Raw genomic sequence first — 22,628 nt, forward strand, 5'->3', positions numbered from 1 at the left:
TTTTCCATGATCTCATACTTTTTCCCCTGAGATCAAGGAGCAATCGTTAGGAATGATTCTAAAGACATTCATTACTTTATTCAGAACCAGACAGTGGCTCCTTGGTCCAGACGCTCTGCTCCTGACCACCATTATTAGCCCTGAGATATTAATAACTTTTATTCTCCACTTTTTCCAGGAAGAAGGAAGTATGATACATTTGCAGTTCATTGTTTCTCTTCCAGGAAGTGATCATGAGGGTCTACACATTGGCCTACATGTAATGCACTCGATCTTAAATGTTCTACCTTTGCAACTTGATTCCTAGAGTTGCAAATCATCAGATAAGTGTCTGCTGTAACATTGATCATTTCTTTAAATGCAATTCCCTGTTAGAGCTTTCTACTCAGCAATTTTATTCAACTTGTTTTGTTGCTGTGTGTTTACAGGTCAAGCTCAAATTGGGGGCTCTGCATGTTTATACTCTATTTCATCCTTAGTAATTGCGACAGCTTTTAGGGGAGCCAGATGAGAACCGTGGCTCTCTTTGCAGCGACATGCCTTCAGTTTTAATGAGATTTGTTACTTTTGCAAAAAAGTTGCAGTATTCAAGAATGAGATTTTGCTTTAACTAGAGATTGTAGCTTGCACACAGACAGGAAGCAGCATGTGGCCTGCTCGCGCTTCTATATATACACGTATTTGAGGCATGGTTTTCGTCGAGTAGAGATGTTCTGAATGTGAAAGATGCCGAGCAGGAAGCAACATTGCTTTTCTCTAACCACTGCTGGTAAAGTGAGAGTGCGTGTTTGTGTTTTGGGAGGGGGGGGGCGTATAAAAGGAAAAATTCAACCGAGGTAAGGTCTCTTGGAAACAACTAAGTGTGCAGGAGGATTACCCTTGTGAAGAATTTAAAAAAAAAAAAAAAAAAAAAAAAAAAAGGCACTTTAAAAATAGAAAATTGAGGCTACCTTTTAAGTTCAGTTATTGTCACTGAAGAGTCACACAGGTTTATAGCAAAGTCAAATGTTTATTTACAGCTTCTGCATCAGTGAGAAAAAGTGGTCTTTTATCTTTTTTAAACCCCCCCCCCAAAAAAAGATGGCGGCTAATCTCCCTGAGCTTTACAACGTGGACCTGCAGGTGACAGGAGAAAGATGTTCTGTACACAGCCCTAATGCCACTCAAATGAGAAAATTTGGGGAAAAAAAGCTACATCTCATTCATGCTTCTACAACAGTAACATCACATTGTCCACAATAAAGAGAAACTCCTAAAAGAGAAATTCTTACGTGAGGGGGGGAAAAAAAAAAAAAAAAAATTACATACAGACAAGGAAGATGACATTACAAACTGCATAAAAGCATTTCCCATTAATAGCTTTGGAAAATATGTGAAGGAGTACTGCTTCAGGTATTGCCTATGCTCTCATGTAAGCTCCATCCAACAGGCTTAACTTTCTCAACCAGAGCTCTATGGCGACAAAGGGTATGGCTGTTTTTTTTTTTTTAAAAAAAACAAAACAAAAAAACACACACACAAAACAGGAAGACTAGAAAAAGCTTTCAACTTTCAGTTCTGCACACTGCCAGGCCTCAGGGATCGACTAACTGGGAATGCATACGTATCCATCTTTCATTGAGTCTGTACAATACTTTTATCAAATATCAATCTTCACTTAACATCTGATCCTCAAGTTTGTTTCTTCTTCCAGGGACTATTTCATAGAGGCCAGATGAATGAGAATTATAGCATAACTCTGGTTTCAGTGCATCAGCCTTTAAAGTAAATTACCACGGTTCAACAGCATGACAGAATAAGCCATTCCATCACCTCATTTGCTGCTACAGGTTGCTTTTTAAACTATAAACAAATAAGTTCAAGAAAGTATAAATTTAGACAAATCACGTGTTGAGAAAACATCCCAGTAACATTTTTTGGAAAAAAAAAAAAAAAAAAAAAAGAAAGTACACCCACTTCTACAAAACAAGACATGTACAACATTGTTATTAGACAAATCTATTGACAGCAGTGGCAATAATTATAGCAATCAGGAAAACAGACATGGAAGGTGAACTGTACAATAAGTCCCACAGGTACTACAAGAGATCTGCACAAACGTATGAAGGCTCCGGAGTCATGATGCCAGCCATTTTGGAGATAAGCAGAGAGTAGCAGTGGTCCCCTGCAGAGAAAGAGCTGTCCATAGGAGCACCAAGTCACTGCTTTCCAATAGGGCACCTGCTTGGAATTGAAACATATAGTAATAATTGTGTGGGCCAGAGGCATGTGTAGTCTGGTATTTTCAGATCTGGTTTGATGGGATTTCAGCATGGAATAATAACTTAACATAAATTATGTTCATGTGTTTTTCTTCACTTGCAAGAGCATTTTTTTTTTTTTTCGTGACATGGACAAAGAGCTGGCGTCAAGGGACACTGGATGCGTCAGTCAAGTTTGGAGTGCTCTGGTGAAGTGTGACCAGTGTGTGAAAGGTAGAGTCCATCAGAAAGCGAGCGCAGGTGCTGAAACAGCCTCTAGTGCTGAGCATTCTGTGCTGGCTGTCCATTTTGGATGCTGCCGTCATTCTGTTCCTGTTCCTCTTCTTCCTCCTCCTCCTCCTCCTCACTGACCAGAAATTCCTCTGGAGGCCAGCGAAGCTCCCCGCTCTCAACTTCTCCTTCCGTCGGTTCCACAACAATTGATGGCAGTCTATCTTTAAGCTTACAGCAACGGTCAAAGTCTGAGGGGTCTGGGAATATCTGAAAAGACATGGTTAAAAACACTGTTAATCTGTTCACAGGAAGATGAGGGTCAGCTGTCTCACCTTAGGTCTAAAAAATTATGAGCACATTTCTGATCAGTGCATATTGCTGTGGATCTCTTAACATGTACAAGTGTTGCATGCAAAGAACTTTGATGTGAAGTGGCTGCTTACAAGTAGAAACAAGTGGCAAACCTGTTCTTGCCAATCCCTTTTTGTTTTGGTTGCCATCATGGCTTCTCACACACTAGTGCTTGCATTAATTCATGTTGCATCATTGGCTATATGATGAGTGGGTGAAACATTCCTAGCAACCCTAATGGTAAAAGCTGCTTTTTTTTTTTTTTAAAAAAAAAAAAAAAAAAAAAAAAAAAAAAAAAAAAAAAAAAAAAAAAAGATTCTTTGCATTGCAGCAAGTAGTCATTACTCAGAGCATTGTATAAAAAGCATAAACAATTTGTATGGAAGAAAAGTGAATAAATGCAATATTCTTTCCTCAAATACGCAACATGTTTTTTCAAAAATTAAGTAAAAGAATTAGCAGAGTGACACATCAGTGGTCCAAAACTTAAAGATCTGAGATTACATGCATTCCCTTTTTTGACCAGAATCAGTCCCATTTTCTCAGGAAAGACTGAAATATCCCTGGAGTGGGATTAGTGGGGGAAGTGGGGGGGCTCAAGTCTGCACTCCTGCTCCAAGAACAGCATTTTCTACTGTTTGGATAAAGTGGATGAATATTTTTAGACCTGCATATTTCACTTCAAGGCACTGGAAGAAAGAGGGGGTAGCATGTTTGTGCTTATGAGGAGGGTTGATGTCTGGGCAAACAGCATTCACTGAGGCAGGAGAGAGACATGGAGATGCAATCAAAGTCACCAGGAATTCCATTAGAAAGGGGGGGGGGGGGGGGGGGGGGGGAGAACTTTTTGGAAAGGGTGTTTTCCTCAGGTGATTAAGGCATGTGTAGTTTTAACATCTTCAAACTGCTGCTTCGCAAGAGACACCAATGGTAACCGCATTGTTTTAAACAAAAAAAAAAAAAAAACACAACAAAAAAACATGGGACAATGTGAAATGCCGGGTTGTATCGGCATTTTGCTTTGTATCACCAATTCTCACTGTGCGTCAGCAAGATGGCGAGTTGGGCAGCAAGTGACTTTGCCTTGAGACAAACAAGCTTAAATAGGCTGCTTCACTTCCACTGGAGGAGGGGTGAGCAGCTGAATCATGACATTGCCTTTTGAAAGAATAACTCAGTGAATCAACATCCCATCTACTCATTTTCCTCTTGTAGTAGTGTGGGTCATATTTACTTTAGTACCTTTTGTAAGACCATCTGGAATTTCATGGTCATTCGATTTAACTGAAGCCCCTGATGGAGGAAGTGGCTGGTGAAGCATCGGCACTTCATATAATACTTCTGTTAGGAATGCCTGAAACCTTGGGCAAAGGGCAGGAAATACAGAGTGGGAAATGGAAAAAGTGGAGAAGTGGCATACTGGAACTCTTTTCTCTTGGCTTTGCTCGCCTTCCGTTTCTCTCAGACAGACTCACAGCTGGTGTGTGAAATGATGGAGAGGAAGCGAATCTTTTCCTCTGGGTCAGACTGCATCCTCAGTTCATTTTCTGCATTCAGCAGTGGCAAGATGTTGCATAGGATTTTTTTTTCCTCTTTTTTTTTTTTTTTTAAATGAAAGTATTGTGAATATAGCCAATAATATCTAATTTTATGCCATATCCTATTAACCATTTGATCTCCCAGTCAAAAAAAAACAAAAAACAAAAAAAACCAACCTATAACCTTATTTACTGAAAGAAGTATCAGTACTCATTTGCTTTTGCACCCAAGTTCAAATGTGAAACAGAGGCATGCAGCTGTGTGTCTAAATAGCTTAGTTCATAACAGCTCAGGTGAGCTGACATCAAAACAAATCTGCTAGTAAAAACTTCTGAGACACTTGATAGGTGCCTCATTTCTGCAAATCTGCAGGGTTTCCAGCTCACATGCACTTCAACTGGATGTTTAAAGTTCTGACAACTAGAATCCCCATTTTCTTTGATCCCTTTCTTGTATTAAGATGAAAAGCAGGGATTGTTGAATTTTATATGTACTAATGTAATTTAAGCCTGAAAAATCCATCTTTAAAAACACAGTAACTTCTTACATAGTTTGCCTTTTTGTGCAAAACCAAACAACTGAATAAACAGTTAAACCGCATGTGGTGGCTTCTCCTTCCTGTCTGACATCTGTTACAACTCATGAGAATAAATTAATGAAAGTCGTTTATCTTTTCAGGGAAAAAATGGCAATGCTATACAAAAAAAATATAAAAACAGGTAATTTGGAAAATAATCAGGGTTTGCATGCCCTCTGTATCTTACCTGGAAGGAGAGTCTGTCCTTGCTGGGACTAAGCCTCATGTCCTCCATGGGGGTACTGTTGATCATCACCTCAGTCATATCTCGGCTGGGCACGAACACTGGGCTGCACAGTTGAAAGACAAGAAGAGGCTGTGATTAGATACAACGATTATGACAGCATATTTTTGATAATGACAGATGCATTGATAAGCAAAATCTGTACTCGCCAGCCTGCCACACAAGAGCAAAATGCATATTTTGAATAGACTCAAAGGTGCATAAAGAAATAGAATTTAAATGTGACCCCACTTTAAGTACCTAATATTCTAGATGGACATTTTGTATGAAATAGGTGTAACTAAGACCAAAACTATTAAAGACTTTCTATAATAGATTTAAAAAGGAACACTGTTATAAGCCATAGATGCAGTTCAAGAAAAAAACTGATCACGCATTTCCCTGCACACATCAAGTTTCGTTTAGATACATCGTGCATATGTTGACCACAACATGCTGAGCACTGCAAAGCTGCACAGTTCATAATGTGGCTTGCATAAGGTGGCCATTTCTAAACACACAAATGATGTGCTTTTGAAACCATGGAATAGTCATTGTGAAAGTGTGCTGGGGGCGTGTTGTGATATTTGTTCCAAAGCTTGGACAAACTTGCCATTTTAGTTTTTATATATTATATTAAATAAGGTTGTTTATTCATGCTCAGTACATTCACTCTTCAGAATCATAGTGAAGCTTTTTTTTATTTATTTGAACATACCCCAGCTCTGACATGATGCCACTTTGAGACATGATGGTGGCATTCTCACGCTCCCTATTTAAAGTCTGATGCCTGGTGGTCAGTGGCCACAGGCCTGTGGGTTTGTGTGGTCACTGATTATTTGGAACAAAGAAAACAGAGGTCGACAAGATGTTCACTCGCATCCTCACATTATCCGATTCAGTGGACTCGTTTGTTTTTCTAGGACATGATGTCTGGGCTTCACTCGACCTACTTTAAATTTTGGATCAGTTTGACAAAGCAGAATGGTTGGTTGATTTTTTTTTTTTCTTTTCTTCAACTTTAGTGATTAAAGCACAACCTTAAAATAAAGAGATTGCAAAGCATAACTCCACCTAAAATCCAGTTTAAACAATCAGCACAACAGACACCCTTACTGTTATATTTACAGTATGACACTGACTGAGAACACTGACTCATTGTAAAGTACGGCAACAATCCTCTGGAAATAAACCATGTTGAAACCTGCATCATTAATACCACACATTTAACAGAATTTTGTATGCCATGCACAGTTCTGTCATACGGACTCAGAAAATCCCTGAGAAAAAGCTTAGAGCTTCACATTACTATGTTCATAATCAAATATGTTAAGTCGACAAATTTGTTCTGCAACATTAAAAACCCTGAATGAAAGCAGCATTTTCACATGATTATACTTAACTTTGAACTATATGAAACTTTCCATCCTTTAATGCAGTGTTAAGGAAAACACTGACAACAGCAGGATGTAGAGTGACTTAAAGTTTTTAAACTTGAAAAAAAAAAATTCCAGAGTGTAACCTTTTTCTGTACTATAAACTCGACCGAAACAATAGCCGGATATTCAAAAATAAAGAAGGGAGGCTTGACGGATATACAAGGCTTAAGATGGAAAAAATGTGAACTTATTTCATCCTTGAGTGGGGAGCAGAGGAGTTAGAGGCAGGCATGCAAAAGACAGCAGCAGGGGGAGGACAGAGGGATGAACAGTGACAGCTAAGACCTGAGCAGAGGAGGGGAAGAGAAGGAGGGAGCAAAGAGAAAGATAAACACTTAGGCCTTGCCAGTCATATTTCTGTTCGGGGATTGTATAAACATCCTGCTCGGCTAAGAATAACAGAACATCGGCTAATAAAACATAAAGGGGCACAATGAGGAGGAAGTGGGTGTGCACAAATGACTAATCAACCTGGGAGGAAACAAACAAACATGCACCAACTTCAGTCACAGCCATTATTGCCTCAAGTGTTAAACACAGATTAACAACATGTCCCCTCGTGGGATACTACAATACGTAGGGGACACAAAAGTCATCCAAGTAACCAACTTGTAAGTTTAAAAGAAAAAATCCCTGACATTTACTTGAACTACATACCTACATCCTACAGCACGAGTCAATGCAACACAAAACATTTAATAAACTGCACAAATTTGTCAGCAAGATAAATGACCTCACTTCTTATAGAGTAAAGCTGATTAAGCAGATGGCAGCTAGTCTCTTCACCTCATGATCCTGACAACATAATGCATACCTGGTTCTGCCAAATTCCTAATGCCCCAACCAGCCAGGACACAGATGGAACATAGGTGCCACCATAAGACAGTTATGTACAGCGCAAAGTGTCCAAAAACCAGGATTACTACAGTTTAGAGATAAACTAATCATTCAATTAACTGGTGACTGAAGTTGTGCAGCTGCAAAGATGTGCCACTGTTCAACAATATAAGGTCTCCAAAGTCACTTGACACGGCAGCTTTGACAGTCAAAAAAAACAAAAACAAAAACAAAAAAACAAAACAAAAACAAACAAAAAAAAAAACACCCACACTGACTTTTAAAATAGAGCTAAACTCTAAATATTGATAGCAACACACTGGTTTTATCCTCTCACCTTAGAACTAGGTTAAGGCCCTGGTTGTATGATTGTCCCTCTCTGGTCCGTGCTGTTGTGTTGCCAACAGCCGGATCAAGTGGTCTCTGCCGTAATCTTTGTACAAGAAGGGAATTTGCGTCTTGCATTATCAACATTGCTGCCCCCCCCCCCCCCCCCCCCCCCATCCACCCCAGTTCACACTACCATCAAATCTCAGCCTGTGTAGCAGCAAGTTAAAGCTGCTGAGATTCTAGACTGCTTTCCACCAGCCAAGTCACAGAGCTCTCTAGTTATGAGAGTGGCAGCAGCAGGGGGGTGGGGGGGGTGGTAAGACCTCCGGGGTTGAACAGGAATGAATGGGTTATGTCCAGATTGTGAATAGATTTGGTCTGTGCAAGCACAATGCAGATCACATCCTTTAGATCATCATCCACTTGCTGAGGGTTGTTTAATGTCCCCCCTTCATTTGAATGAGAAAATGTCATTCAAGTCTATTGCAACATTACAGCTAAAACCAAGCATGCTATTCTCAGCTGAATCATGCTCAGACATGACAGAAATAAAGCTGAGACAAAAGGATGCCCTTGTAAAGAAAGGAATATTTCCTCACAGAACTAACGTTACAAAACAATCATATCCAGCTGTAAGTAAGCACTGGCAACAAAAACCCCTGTGATTATAGTAAATAGGTTGTCTCAGAGCTTCCTGGTAAAGAAGCAGAGCCTACTGAGGTTTTAATAGTGCTTGCAAAACAGTTTCAAAGCAACTTGCATATCCTCTGTACAGAGAGCAAAACCATACAGAGCAGACATGCTCAAAGATCTACTCCCCATTTCAGCACCATTGAGTAAAATGTGATAACATGAATTATTTTCCAGAGAAAACGGGAGTGCACTTCCAACTAATAAGACAGGTGATCAAAACAATCTTATCCCAAAATATAAAAATTATGACATAATGGAACCAATGTGACCTTTTCTTAATTGGCACATGCAGCAGCCTGTATCAAGGTTGACTCAAATATGAGCTCTGTGAGGTGTGTGTGAGTGTGTGTGGGGAATAACAAAACCTCTTATTTCCAACTGGTGCGCCCCAAATTTTTTCCAATTTCAGTGGCAACACCCCACAGAAAATCTCAAAGGAAATAAGAGTGGGTGCAGCATCAAAGGAGGCTGATTCAGAGGGAAATCACCAAGCAAACTAAACCACAACAGTATCTTGCATTGTTCTTTCCTGTAAAGTGCGCCGCTAACGCGTGAAATGCCTGACAGCTGGCTTGCTCAAACCGTTACCACTGAGCGCGTGGAAAAAAGGAAAATAACCCCCCCCAAAAAAAACATCATAAAGAAAAAGTTGTCACAGCCACCGTGAACAAGTTGAACACATACTCACCAGTATATCTGCGGTGAAAAAACAGACATGAATTCACGCCTGTTAGTTCTGTTGGGAGAGCGGACTACTACCACTGACTTCTCGCTAAAATTTTCGCCTTTTCTAGTCTTTATTTTTCCTGAAAACGCAGAACAGGACGCTCAGACAACCCGAAAGTATTTATAAGAGGCAAACGAGGCAAACAATAAGCACCCCAAATTAGCGCTTCTGCTCACACTCACAGCTGTGCTGAGTTTTTATTCAAGAGGCGTGTACTCGCGCAACCTGAGACACACCTCCTCTCCGCACGAGCCAAAAAACCTCAATGGCAGCGCCTTCACATCAGGAACCAATCAGAGCGCAGGTGACTCAGCCCACCTCCAACCCCCCCCCCCCCCCCCCCCCCCCCCGACCGACACCCCCCAGCCCTGATGACGACAGCAGCGACAGAAGCTGCTCATTGGAATGGACGAAAAGATACTGCAAGATGCAATTGATCTGTAGTCTCCAAGGCAACAAAATGACAACGTCTCCTTCTTGAATGACAAAAAACATACTGATACACCCGTTAGGTAATCCATCACATTGATCCAAACGAGAACGAGTATCAGCATGTCTTTCTCTGGACTCATTCACAAATGAGGCCTACATTCAATTTATTTTATATATTTATATTATGGTAGAAACGTGTCTGGCCTTGAAAAGTATTACTTGAAAAGCAAATAAAATCGCTATGGACTCCGTTTCACACTGCCTTTCCAAAATGTTTCACGCATGCCATAGTAATATTTTAGAAGTAACTTTCCAGGACTCCCGCATGTTCATGCCATGGCTGTGAACTTTTGTTTATAGTTGACCTTCACAACATAGAAAATGCCTAGTTGCCTTTTCCCCTTGCACACAGTGTGCTGTACATTCGGGAAAGCAGGTGCACAGGACAGCCTGTAGTTGCAGCGGCAGATGGTGTGGTGCAGGAAGGCCTCCACTGCCACCTTGTGACTAAAAATAGACACAGTGTTCAGTTTTCTCTGTCAGAATAGATATGAACTCACCATCCGCTTCATTAGGCCCAGCTGTGCAATTGCTTGCTCAGTCAAATAGCTCATCAAGTGGTGAGTAATTCTGGTGCTTGACAGCCAGAGTCCTGCAAGTGTTGGTGTTTCCCTGCTGCAACACACCGGAAAAACATCAGACCTAATTAGCAGACTTGTGCAGAGCTTATCATCAAATTCTGCACAAATCTGCTAATTAATGTTAATAATTAATTTGCTGCTGGGAAACTCCCAACATTTGCAAGACTGTGACTGTCAAGGACCGGATTTACGCATCACTGAGTCAATTAGTTAATTTCATGACATCAACTCAGTGCATTCAGACATGGTCATAATGACCCACTGAACCTAAAACTGAGCATCAAAATTGGGAAGATATCAAACTGAAATGATTTTAAATGGGTCAGGGTTGATGGTATGATAGAGGCATATATAAGTATTTCAGAAGCTGCTGACCTGCTGGGATTTTCGCACACAACCATTCCTAGGATTGACAGAGAATGGGATATAAAAGAGAAAAATACCCAATGAGTAGCAGTTATCTGGTTATCATTTGATTTTTACAGATAAAAATGTGTTTTTGATTTCAGAGTACAGAGGAGGGAAAAAGTGTGATCTGCTTGTGGTGTGTGTTTCTGACAAATACTCAAGTCAAAATATACACATATCTGTATTTAAGAGGGTGCTTGCAGACCTTAATGAAACTAACTGAGCAGCCAACCGAGTCCAAAATTTGTAGCAAGTAGAAACAAAATGGGATGAAAAGGAACGCATATAGGTTGACCAAGTCAGCTAACAAATTATCAAGCCAAAAAATGAAATATTCCTTGAATATATTAAATAAAAGTAATATTAATTGCTGATCCACAATTCTGCATCAGGACAAGGACACGTCATCGGAATCGCTGTTTGGTGCAGGTTAAAGGAAATGTACACTGCTCAAAAAATAAAGGAAACACTTAAACAACACAATGTAACTCCAAGTCAACCAGAGCGTAGTGTCCAGAGCATGGAGGCGCTACCAGGAGACAGGCCAGTACATCAGAAGACGTGGAGGAGGCCGTGGGAGGGCAACAACCCAGCAGCAGGACCGCTACATCCTTTTTATCAGGAGGAATAGGAGGAGCACTGCCAGAGCCCTGCAAAATGAACTCCAGCAGGTCACAAATGTGCATGTGTCTGCTCAAACAGTCAGAAACAGACTCCATGAGGGTGGTATGAGGGTCTGACATCCACAGGTGGGGGTTGTGCTTACAGCCCAACACCATGCAGGACGTTTGGCATTTGCCAGAAATCACCAAGATTGGCAAATTCGCCACTAGCACCCTGTGCTCTTTACAGATGAAAGCAGGTTCACACTGAGCACATGTGACAGGCGTGAAAGTCTAGAGACGTCGTGGAGAACGTTCTGCTGCCTGCAACATCCTCCAGCATGACCGGTTTGGCAGTGGGTCAGTAATGGTGTGCGTTGGCATTTCTTTGGAGGGCCACACAGCCCTCCATGTGCTCGCCAGAGGTAGCCTGACTGCCATTAGGTACCGAGATTTGATCCTCAGACCCCTTGTGGGACCATATGCTGGTGCGGTTGGCCCTGGGTTCCTCCTAATGCAAGACAATGCTAGACCTCATGTGGCTGGAGTGTGTCAGCAGTTCCTGCAACACAAAGGTATTGATGTTAGGCACTGGCCCGCCCGTTCCCCAGACATGAATCCATTTGAGCGCATCTGGGACATCATGTCTCGCTCCATCCACCAACACTAAGTTGCACCACAGTGTCCTGGAGTTGGTGGATGCTTTAGTCCAGGTCTGGGAGGAGATCCCTCAGGAGAACATCCATTGCCTCACTCGGTGCATGCCCAGGCATTGTATCGAGGTCATACAGCCACACACACTACTGATCCTCATTTTGACTTGTTTAAAGGACATTACATCAAAGTTGGATCAGCCTGTAGTGTGTTTTTCCACTTTCATTTTGAGTAAAACTCCAATCCAGACTTCCATGGGTTAAGACATTACATTTTTATTGATAATTTTTGGGTGATTTTGTTGTCAGCACATTCAACTACGGAAAGAACAAAATATTTAATAAAAATATTTCATTCATTCAGATCTACAACGTGTTACTTGGGTGGTGGGTGTAAGGACCCCTGTTCTATAAACAGCAGCTTTAAAGGGTGCTCCTTTTTCTATAGCAAAACATTAAAAGTGAATTTCAGGTAGTACATGTATATTTATAATATATATAATGTGGATGAAAATTAATGATGTGATTTTCATTCCATGTTCTTCTGCTGTACGAGTGCTGACATATTCTAACCATGAGCTGTAGAAATAACTTGTAACTGACGGAAACTGAGTGAACTGACTTGAGTGTTCCCTTTATTTGTTTGAGCAGTGTATAAACGTGCCTCCCTAAGGGAAAACACATCCCACCAGTCAGTGATAATACTGGGCTCCATGTCATATAAAGGACCGCAGAACATGACAGACAAAAACTTTAAAAAATTTTTAGATTTTTTTTTCACTCCATCAAAAAACCAGGGGATTAATTGATGTCATCTTTTGGGATGATCTTGCATCCTTTATGAAATCAAAGAGCTTTAAAACCTTTTTTCAGGACATACTGATCAACATGACCAGAAGTCAGAAGTTTGATCAGACTGAGAAATTTATGGTGGGAATAAAAAAAAAAACAACAAAAAACGGTGCATATGTCTCAATCCTGCAGAGCTGATCATTCAACTGTTGTAAAAGAAAGTTGGAATCCAACTCATTTTATGAAGAAGTCCATGTCTCAAAGAAGTCAAGAAGTCATAAATGCCAAAGGAGGTTCAACAATATTATGAAACTTTTTTTTCTGTTGTTATGATTGATTTTAGCTTGGAGTGCATGTTTAAATCTTACGCAAGTTCTTCAAATAAGAACTTTAACATTTAAAGGTTATAGCAGGGCCTCTAAATTTTTCGCTATATTCAAGTCTAACTTGTATATGAACAGAAGCAGAAGGTTATGCAGAAAACAGTTCTTGACAATAACTTTGGTACATTGTTTTGTGGAGATTTACATTCAATGTTGTCACAGTATTTGTTTATATTTGGTTTCATTGCAGTTTGTTTACAGGAAACTAGAATGTGATTCAGGAAGCTGACATCATTGCATCCTGTTACAGCAGCTGTTACTCCGGTAAAACCTGTCGACGAAAGGTTGAGCTGCCGCTGGGGTTTGGCACCCCCTAACAGGACGAGGAGAAATAACCAAAATGGGGTTTAAAGATTCATTAACTCAAAATGGCCACAGGATGTCACTAGTGTATAACAAGTGACTAGTAGGTTGAATTGAAAACAAACAAACAACCATAAAAAGCTTTTGATGAAATTGCAACCAAAATTAAAATGTATACAGCACATTTTACATTTAAAAACAACTTTATAGATTTTTATCACATCTGAAAATCTGAAATAACTTTTTCTTATTTAAATTTTTGATCAAAAGATTTTTTTAAAAGTTTTATTTGGTCTCCGAATTTACTATTGATGAATTTTTCCCCCAGTGAGGTAAGATAAATAAACACTTCTGCTCCTCGAAAGAATAATAATGAAAGGTACATTACACACTGCAGTACAAGAATGTATTGTACTTTGTAATGTACATTAAGTCATATTGACTTATTATTACTTATTTTTTATAATGATAGTGTCATGTTGATCAAGATGTTTGCAATTTATTTATTTATTCATCTGTCGAGTGACTCTTAATTCTAAGATGCAATTCAAACTGGTTCCAAAATATAAATACCTTAATTTATTATCTGCTAATTAATTTTAATTCATATTGTTTCCTTCTTTAAAAAAATAAATAAACAAACAAAACAATTCCCTACTACAACATTGTAATTTCCTTCGGGGATTATTAAAATTTTGTTTAATTCTTTAAACTAAGCTACATCCATACACACACACACAAGCGCACACACACACACACACACTAACACACAACTTCTGTGAAATGGAACTGTCCACTTAGGAAGCAACACTGATTGACAATCAATTTCACATGCTCTTGTGCAAATGGAATAGACAACAGGTAGAAATTGTAGCCAATTGGCAAGACATACCCAATAAAGGAGTGGTTCTGCAGGTGGTGACGACAGAACACTTCTCAGTTTCGATGCTTTCTGGCTGATGTTTTGGTCACTTTTGAATGCTGGCGGTGCTTTCACTCTAGTGGTAGCATGAGACGAGTCTACAACCCACACAGGTGGCTCAGGTTGTGCAGGTCATCCAGGATGGCACATCAATGCAAGCTGTGGGAAGAAGGTTTGCTGTGTCTGTCAGCATAGTTCCAGAGCATGGAGGCGCTAACAAGAGACAGGCCAGTACATCAGGAGACATGGAGAAGGCCATGGGAGGTCAACAACCCAGCAGCAGGACCGCCACCTCCTTCTTTGTGCAAGGAGGAACAGGAGGGGCACTGCCAGAGCTCTGCAAAATGAACTCCAGCAGGCCACAAATGTGCATGTGTCTGCTCAAACAGTCAGACTAAAATGTCCGCCAACTCCTGGAGTTGGCGGACATTTTAGTCCAGGTTTAGGAGGAGATCCCTCAGGAGAACATCCGTTGCCTCATCAGGAGCATGCCCAGGCGTTGTATGGAGGTCAAACAGGCACGGGTTGGCCACACACTACTGAGCTTCATTTTGACTTGTTTAAAGGAAATTGCATCAAAGTTAGATCAGCTTGTAGTGGGTTTTTCCACTTTAATTTTGAGTATAACTCAAAATTAATTGATACATTTGATTTTTTTTGATAATTTTTCTGTGATTTTTGTTGTCAGCACATTCAACTATGGAAGAACAAAGTATTTAATAAAAATAATTCATTCAGATCTACCATGTGTTACTTGAGGGTTCCCTTTTTTTTTTTTTTTAGCAGTGTGTGTGTGTGTGGGTGTGTGTGTATATATATATATATATATATATATATATATATATATATATATATATATATATATATATATATATATATATATATATATATATATATATATATATATATAAAGGAATAATGCCCCATGTTTCCATTATCAGAAATTAATGGACGACGCAGGGGTGCGAACGGTCCGACGATTACCTTTACGAAGTCCATTAATTTCTGATAATGGACACCTTGGAGGGCATTATCCCACTTATACCATGGTCACTCACAGAGTAAATAATATAAGATCAATTACTAATGTTGTTTTTTACTGTTAAAACAATGTTTTTAACAAGAAACGGCGGAGCAGACGATTTAACGTTTCTTGTTGTGGCGTTGCCAAGGTAACCGCCATTGGCAGCACCTGCAGCTCATTCGGCAGCATACTATTGCAAAAAAATCAGCGCCGGTGGTGAAATATGATAGTGTTGGATGGGATGTGTGTGACTGTGTCGTCCAGGGAGCTCAGCGTGTGTGAAAGTGAGTGAGTGTGTGCACACAGGTCGCCGTCAGGTGATCGAGCCTGAAAGATGAGTGTTGAACGGAAGTGCTGCCCCCTCCCTTTAATGGATTCCAATGAAAATATGGTGATTTTCTGAAAATGCATATTTCTTCACAACATCAAGGAAATCGGGGAGGACATGCAATGGTTGGTTTCTATAACGGCATAAGAAAAATTCAGACGTCTCTCTTTGAGGGATCTGGAGCTCCATCACAAATTAACTGATTAAATATTATTTAATGCGGTTAAACCAATATAAGATTTTATCTGCAGTGACGGATTTCAACTGATTTCAACGATCTCAGTAAAACATGAATATAATACAGTACTGAGATGGGGAGGGATCGGGAGACTTTTTTTTTTTCCTTTCTCCCTTTTCTACTCTGGTTATTGTTCAACCGATGGTTTAAATTAACCTGAAAAAATAAAACAACTTAAAAACTGGCAGATCAGATCCATTCATTAGCAACCATGGGCCGCTGTTTGACATATTCCTTCGAGATATTCTTTCTGCTTTCTGTTCTGTCCGTTTGTTGCGAACATTTCTGCTGCCACGGTTGCCAACTGGCGTTTGAGCTAGTGCAATGATTTAGAATTATTTGTCTATTTGGGGGAACTTTTTCTAACTGGTGTCCTATATCACTTTTTAATGTACACCCTGCAACCAATCAGAATCAAGATCAAGTATTCACTCAGACCATGGTCTGATCATATATATATATATATATATATATATATATATATATATTGAGAAAACAAAATAAAAAATTCAGGAACTAAACATTTTGTTCCTCATCAGTTCTGTTGAAAATGGTGACCCCATCTGTTCATTTTACCAACATGCAAGTCAATCTTTTCTTTTCAAATCACTTTTTCTCTCAGACAGCAGTACATCTGGACAGGGTGGGATGTCTAAAAGTGCAGCAGAGCGGAGGCTGAGGACCAACTGCAGAATGTGTAAATGAACGAGGCCCTGAAGGGGACAGCAGTTGACAAGTTGCTCTAGTTCTACTGGCTTCTCTTCAGCGTAGGTTTTAGTTTCTTCTTGGACTGCGATCTCACAATGGATCCATCAAGATGTTTGTTTTTGTCTTTCTTTTCATGATCAGGGTTCATTGCTTTGCCTTCCGTTTAGCATGGCTTTGATCAGAGATCCATGTTAGAGACATATCATAGTATCATGAAAAAAAAGGTCTAAAATAATTCCATTCTGAAGAATTTGCAGCAGCTCCATGAAAACCCTGCAGCTGGGAAATATATTTTCCCCTCCATACATCAATCTGATTCTTTCCATGTTCACATTGTTTTTTATTGTGTTTCCCTCCATTAGTGCACAGAACAGCAAGCTGATAGCTTCACCCCGCAGCAAATATTATGTTGGGAATACATGTGTCTTGCATACATGTGCATGTTTGTGTGTGCATTGCTGAGGGATATCTGATCACTGGGCTCACTGCACGCCACGCTTGCTTGCAGGTGGTCTGTCTGCGCTTTGGGGGCGACCAGATTTAATATTTCATAGGAGCACAGAACACCCCTGGACACCATCATTGAGTCCACATGGTTGGCCAGAAAGCTGCTCTGTGAACACTGAAATATATGGCCTGCAAGCCCCTTCTCCACCATTCTGCTCGCTCATGTGCTGGGCCTCACAGTTAAAAGCTTACCACAGCTACAGACAGCAGCTGTCTTTAACCCTTGAGATGCTACTCTGGTAGCTCCCTTTTCTATTTCTTTTACACAAAAGCAGCTTACAATAGTTAGAAAGTTTCCAGAATTTTGTATAATTGTCCAGCAAGGAAGGACTCATTGAAAGACAAGATCATGCTGGGCATAAAAGTGAAAAGAAGAAACTGTACGACTTCCCAAAAGCATTTTATTTTGAGTGACTGAGTATACAAGCTAAACTCGCAGCTCAAACAGTTTCTGTGCCTCTTTTTGCTCCTATATGACGTGTAAACAGGAAACCAAAAGTGTTTATGACCACCTTGTGAAATCCAATGTGAAGAACTAAAGTTTAGGTCAGAATTACCTTCAACACTCATCAGATTCCAATGAAGCCAAACCATGTTCTGTATTTTCTGTCATGTATAGTGTGGAGTTGGCCTTCAGCCAAAGAGAACAGAAGGAACTTAACCAGCTTCATTATTCAGCAAGGTCAAATCTGATTTAGATTTGAAACCAAAGCCAAAACAGGGCATCTTGAAACTGTTAGGAAACTATTCCAGATCTTAAACAGACCAGGGGGAGTGTGTACATCTCCCTAATTGCACATGTCAATTTATGTACAAGCACTAGGTTTATAGTCAAGCTCCATTACCCCCCACCCCTGCTGAGACCCCCACCTCCTCCCTTCTTCTTTACACAGACTCAACTTTCTTGGACATGAAAATTGAAAGACACAATCAGAAATGCATAGTGTTAAATGTTGCAAATGGCGAACTTCCACTGAGGTCCAGAAAAACACACACACACACACACACACACACACACACACACACACACACACACACACACACACACACACACACACACACACACAAAATGTTAGGCAAAACAACAACAACTCACTGACACAATCTTTGTCAGCTCACAGCTTGACAGCTTATTAATGTTGTGTGACTTCTCTGGGAACAAAGAAAGCATTACAAAAACTCAAGACTGTGTGAAAATTAATCCAAACCCAGCAATAAGTCTCTCAAATATTTATTGCGTTGAACTATCAGTGCTGACCGAGACAAATGAAGACCTCACACATTCATGGGAGCCTCCTGCACTGAGCAGAGCAGGTGAAAAGAGTTGCTGCTCAGTCCCCCATGTCAAGGACTCCATCATGTTTTAACACACTTCCCACAACCCTTTGGGAAATAGCCATAATGCTGTCACCACATGGTTTGAAAATTGAAGACACAACTGTCCAGCATCAGTGGGTGAGTGACCAAAGCAAATAGAGTACCCATAAAATGAAGACTTTTCACTGTGACATTCATTTCTAAATATATGTGTACTGCATTCGTTTATTTTGCCTGCTCCTAAAGTAGCATTTTAAAACGTTTTTATGTGTAAATCCACAGAAGAGAGATTCCTTTTGCACCAACTTTGAGAGTTTGGCTGGCGGGTTTTTCTATCATGCCTGCTCATTGCATCAAACTGCTTGTAATGTGACAGCAGTTTTAAGCAGTGTTATCATACAATGAGAGCTAGTCGGATTTGAAACATGGCTTATGTAAATTATCTAACAAAAAACGGTAGAAATGACAACTCTAAAACCCTGAAACCTTCAGTTCCCTGCAACTATTATAAACTAAGAGAAATCATGGTGAAAGTTAGACTCAACAGTTTGCACTTTCCTTCGGGCAGCAGGAGGTTTTAATGTTGTGACAATCATTTCCAAGATGCAGCTGTGTTGTAGTGTTTGCTTTGCGGAGCTAAGTGAGCAGCCATTAATCCTCAATGGTGTACGGAAGGATTTTCAAACCACCAGAACAAGTCGTAATGACTTCAAACACTAGAGGGTAGCCTATTCAAACAGGATTAGCTGTTTTCCTCCTACACTGACAAAATGACTCTACTCACTGTCAAATATTTTGAGAAAGAGTCATTAAGATGCCGTTAAAAGGTCACAAAACCACTCCAAAAGCAAACAAAACAAGCAAACAAACAAACAAAAAAAAACCCCACCCTTGATGACTTGTTGCTCCACAAGTTCGGAGTTACTCTGAGATGTCTTATGGACTATGAGAAGGGGAGGTCCAGCTACTCTGCAGGTTAGTAGGAAAGAAGTCTAACATGTTTGCTCATGCCACAGGACACAGTATTTTCAGAAGAACAGCAGGGACAGTGGAGAGTGGGGTGGGGGAGAGTGGAAGGAGGAGTGAAAGAGTCTGGTGGCCACATGTCACCACACTGCAGTACTGTGATGCTGTAAGCTTTTGTGTTAAACATGGATGCAGGGGCTGAAAATAAACCTTGTCCAAATACAAGTTGGTGGTGGGCTGTTAAAGACCAGATGGGATTTCCAATAACATCCTACTCATGATCCATCTCGCTTCAGTCCACCATAGGGTCAAACATCAACCCTGACATTCAGCCCTGGTCCTACAGCCTCCAAACTGAAACATGTCGAGCTTTAGAATGGGCCAAAGAAAGCTTCATAACACAGCCAATCACGCTATACTACAGATTTTCTCTGTTGAACAGTAACAGTCCTCTGCTGCCATATTAGGAGCAGACAAGACTATATTAGTGTCAAAGACACCCAAGCATATGTCATATTACCACACAGTAAAACAGGGCAGAGAGGACCTTAATTGCTCAGTTACAGTCCTTTGAAAAGCTCAATTTTGCTCAAAGAATATTCAGCCAAAGCAGACAAACCCAGGTTTAGGCCGAAAGAGAGCCACATCAAACGAGGAAAGTGCATGAATCTGTCAGCAATGAAGGGCTATTACTACAGTAGCAGCACCTTGCCCTGGGGAAAATGCTGTCAGCTTCCTCATTAAATGACTGACCTGAGCAGGAGACAACCTCAGGTTAGCTTGCATTTTCAGGTCTATTTTTCTGTTATTTACCAAAACCAAACTCTGTATGTTGCTGAGAGAAAAAAATAATAAATCCCTATTTGACTTTTATGAGGTTTATTAGAATGTGTGTGAGAACGCGGTAGAAGACGAGAAGCCAGCAGTGAGATAAACAGCATGTGTGTTTGCATTCTCTCTGTGAAATTAGAAACACAAACACATCAGTTCTTAAACAAGCTCACCACATCCAACTTCTGTGAGCAATTAGAGAAGAATCAGCGCCATTACACACCAAGTCTGACACGCCATGCCTAATCCCCTCACCTCTTCCAATGAGTAAACACACACACACGCACTGGTAATAAAGCTAACAGGACTCCTGCAAACGAGTTAAACATGAAGACAAGAGATAGTGATCCATGTCCATTCTGGGTAACTATTGCCAGGGTCCAGCTCCGGACAAGGGAACTACCGCAGAGCTTGGGCAGTAGTTAGTGAACCTGTCTTTCTGCTGTCAGACTACTGTCACACACACATTGAGGCAAGCATCAATACACACACGCCTCCCCTTTTTTTCCAGGTCTATATGCACTGAACGCACATGTTTTGATTGCTGACGGCCATGTCAGGAGTCAAGTAGAGCCTCTTAAAATGTGGCCTAAGGGCAAGGGTCATCCGCTAATGAGTAAAAGCTTTTTTTCCCCTTTGTTGGCAGGGAGGCAGTAAGGAAATGTGCTCACTAGGTGGTAGGGAGGTGAGGAGGGGGAGGAAGGGGAGGAGAGAATGTGTGAAGAGACGGGTTGTGGCAGGGGAGAGAAAGGGTGAAAGGGGTGAACTGGTGGACCAAGGGGTGTCAGGAAGTAGAGCGAGAAGGGAGGCAAGAGGTGAGGTCTCAGGTGAGAGGGGGTGATAATGATAAACTGCGTTTTTGTGCCACCTCTGACAGAGAGATGGAAAAAACAGGAAGAAGGGAATAAGGATGTTGAAAGTGACTATCATTTGAGGCTGGTATTTTCCAAGCAATTTGTTCAAACACATCCCTGATCTGAGTAGATGATGGTTTTAAAATTTGATTTTGTATTAAGCATTTAGTTACCATAACATTGAACAGTTAAATCTATTTCATAATCCACTTGCATCTTTTTTTTTTGTCAGAGTAAAGCTTTCTGGTCTTTTTTCTTTTGTTTGACAAAATAACTAAAGAGACCAAGATTACAATGATTACCAGTCCATCTTGTTGAATGGATGGGAACCTTTGATAAACCATAGCCGACGATACACTTAAAGATATTTAATCTTGCAATTTACTTTTAACAACCATATGATACACTCTGGAAGTTGTAGAGCCTTGCAAGAGGCTAGACAACCTGACCCTGAGACAGTCAAATTGTTTCATAAAAAGCTATCTTTGCTTTCTCTGTGTAGGAACCCTGACAGAGCAGCCATATATGTGAGGATGTAAACATGACACACTGCTGGTAAAGAAAGCCAGCACTTGTCTTTGGAAAGTTTACCTTAAGTGCTGCAATACCGTAGAGTGCAAAGAAATGCTCTTTGTTCTCTTAGCTGATCTGATCTGGCTCTTTACCTCGGCAGACAAGAGGTGTGTGTCTGTGTGTGTTTGTGTTAGCCGTGGCGGGCTGTTTGAAGTCTCTCTGATGGTTCTTTTGGTTCTCTCCAGGAAACGTTTGTCTGTGCATTGGATGAGCTCCTCCAGATGTTCACATAATTCCACTGAATGTGTACGTGCGGGAAAAAGTGTATATCTGAATTTGTGTGTGTATGTGTTTGCGTGCCGATGTGTTTAGCTAGAATAAGGAGGAAGAGGGGAGAAGGGGGTATGTTCCAATTAGAAATGGGTAAACTGTTGATGTAAAAGGAACTAAAGCTAACATTTACAGGCCGTGACTTTGTGATGTTTCCTATTGTAACTGCGGTGGCATTGAGCCAAAAGTACTGTTGAGATGAAAGATGGGCCTGCAGGATTGGTTATAGTTTCTAAAGTGCACTCCTCTGACGTAAACACGTTTTAATGTACAGTTACTGCAGACACTCAGACATTTATTCTCTTTCTTCTTTTTTTTTTTTAATCTGAACTTTACATGCCCCGTTCAAAATGTCAATGAGCAAGACTCAAAATCCTGGCCAACTACAGGCATGCTAATCTGTGGCTGATCTGGGACTTTGACCTCCCTGTGGACAGTGGAGGAAGTTAATATATGATTTTCCGCTGTAAAAAAACAAAGCACTGCAAAACAGCAATAAAATCCCCTTCAGCTTAATGGTCAATATGAGACAAAGATGAATGTCCTGCATACACAATACCCCAGTTGCAAGATGGACAGTGAAACACTATATAGTTAAGAAAAAAAAAATTGAGTAGTATGTTAGTCCTTCTGTAAGGTAAGGTTTAAGGACACATTAGATAAATATAAAAAGAAATATAGACAGT

General features: G+C 40.4%; 1 protein-coding gene across 1 annotated transcript; it reads right to left on the reverse strand.

The window, feature by feature from the left end:
• Nucleotides 1–996: 996 nt before the first annotated feature.
• On the reverse strand, nt 997–9,345 carry lbh (LBH regulator of WNT signaling pathway). The gene is made up of 3 exons (XM_079262701.1): nt 9,152–9,345; nt 5,129–5,231; nt 997–2,741 (listed from the first exon to the last, which is right to left on the reverse strand). The coding sequence occupies exons 1-3, from the start codon at nt 9,178–9,180 to the stop codon at nt 2,517–2,519; spliced, it is 357 nt and encodes a 118-aa protein (XP_079118827.1). The 5' UTR covers nt 9,181–9,345; the 3' UTR covers nt 997–2,516.
• Nucleotides 9,346–22,628: the final 13,283 nt, after the last annotated feature.

The sequence above is a fragment of the Telmatherina bonti genome (genome assembly GCF_933228915.1).
Source record: "Telmatherina bonti genome assembly, chromosome: 22".
Taxonomy (NCBI): Eukaryota; Metazoa; Chordata; class Actinopteri; order Atheriniformes; family Telmatherinidae; genus Telmatherina; species Telmatherina bonti.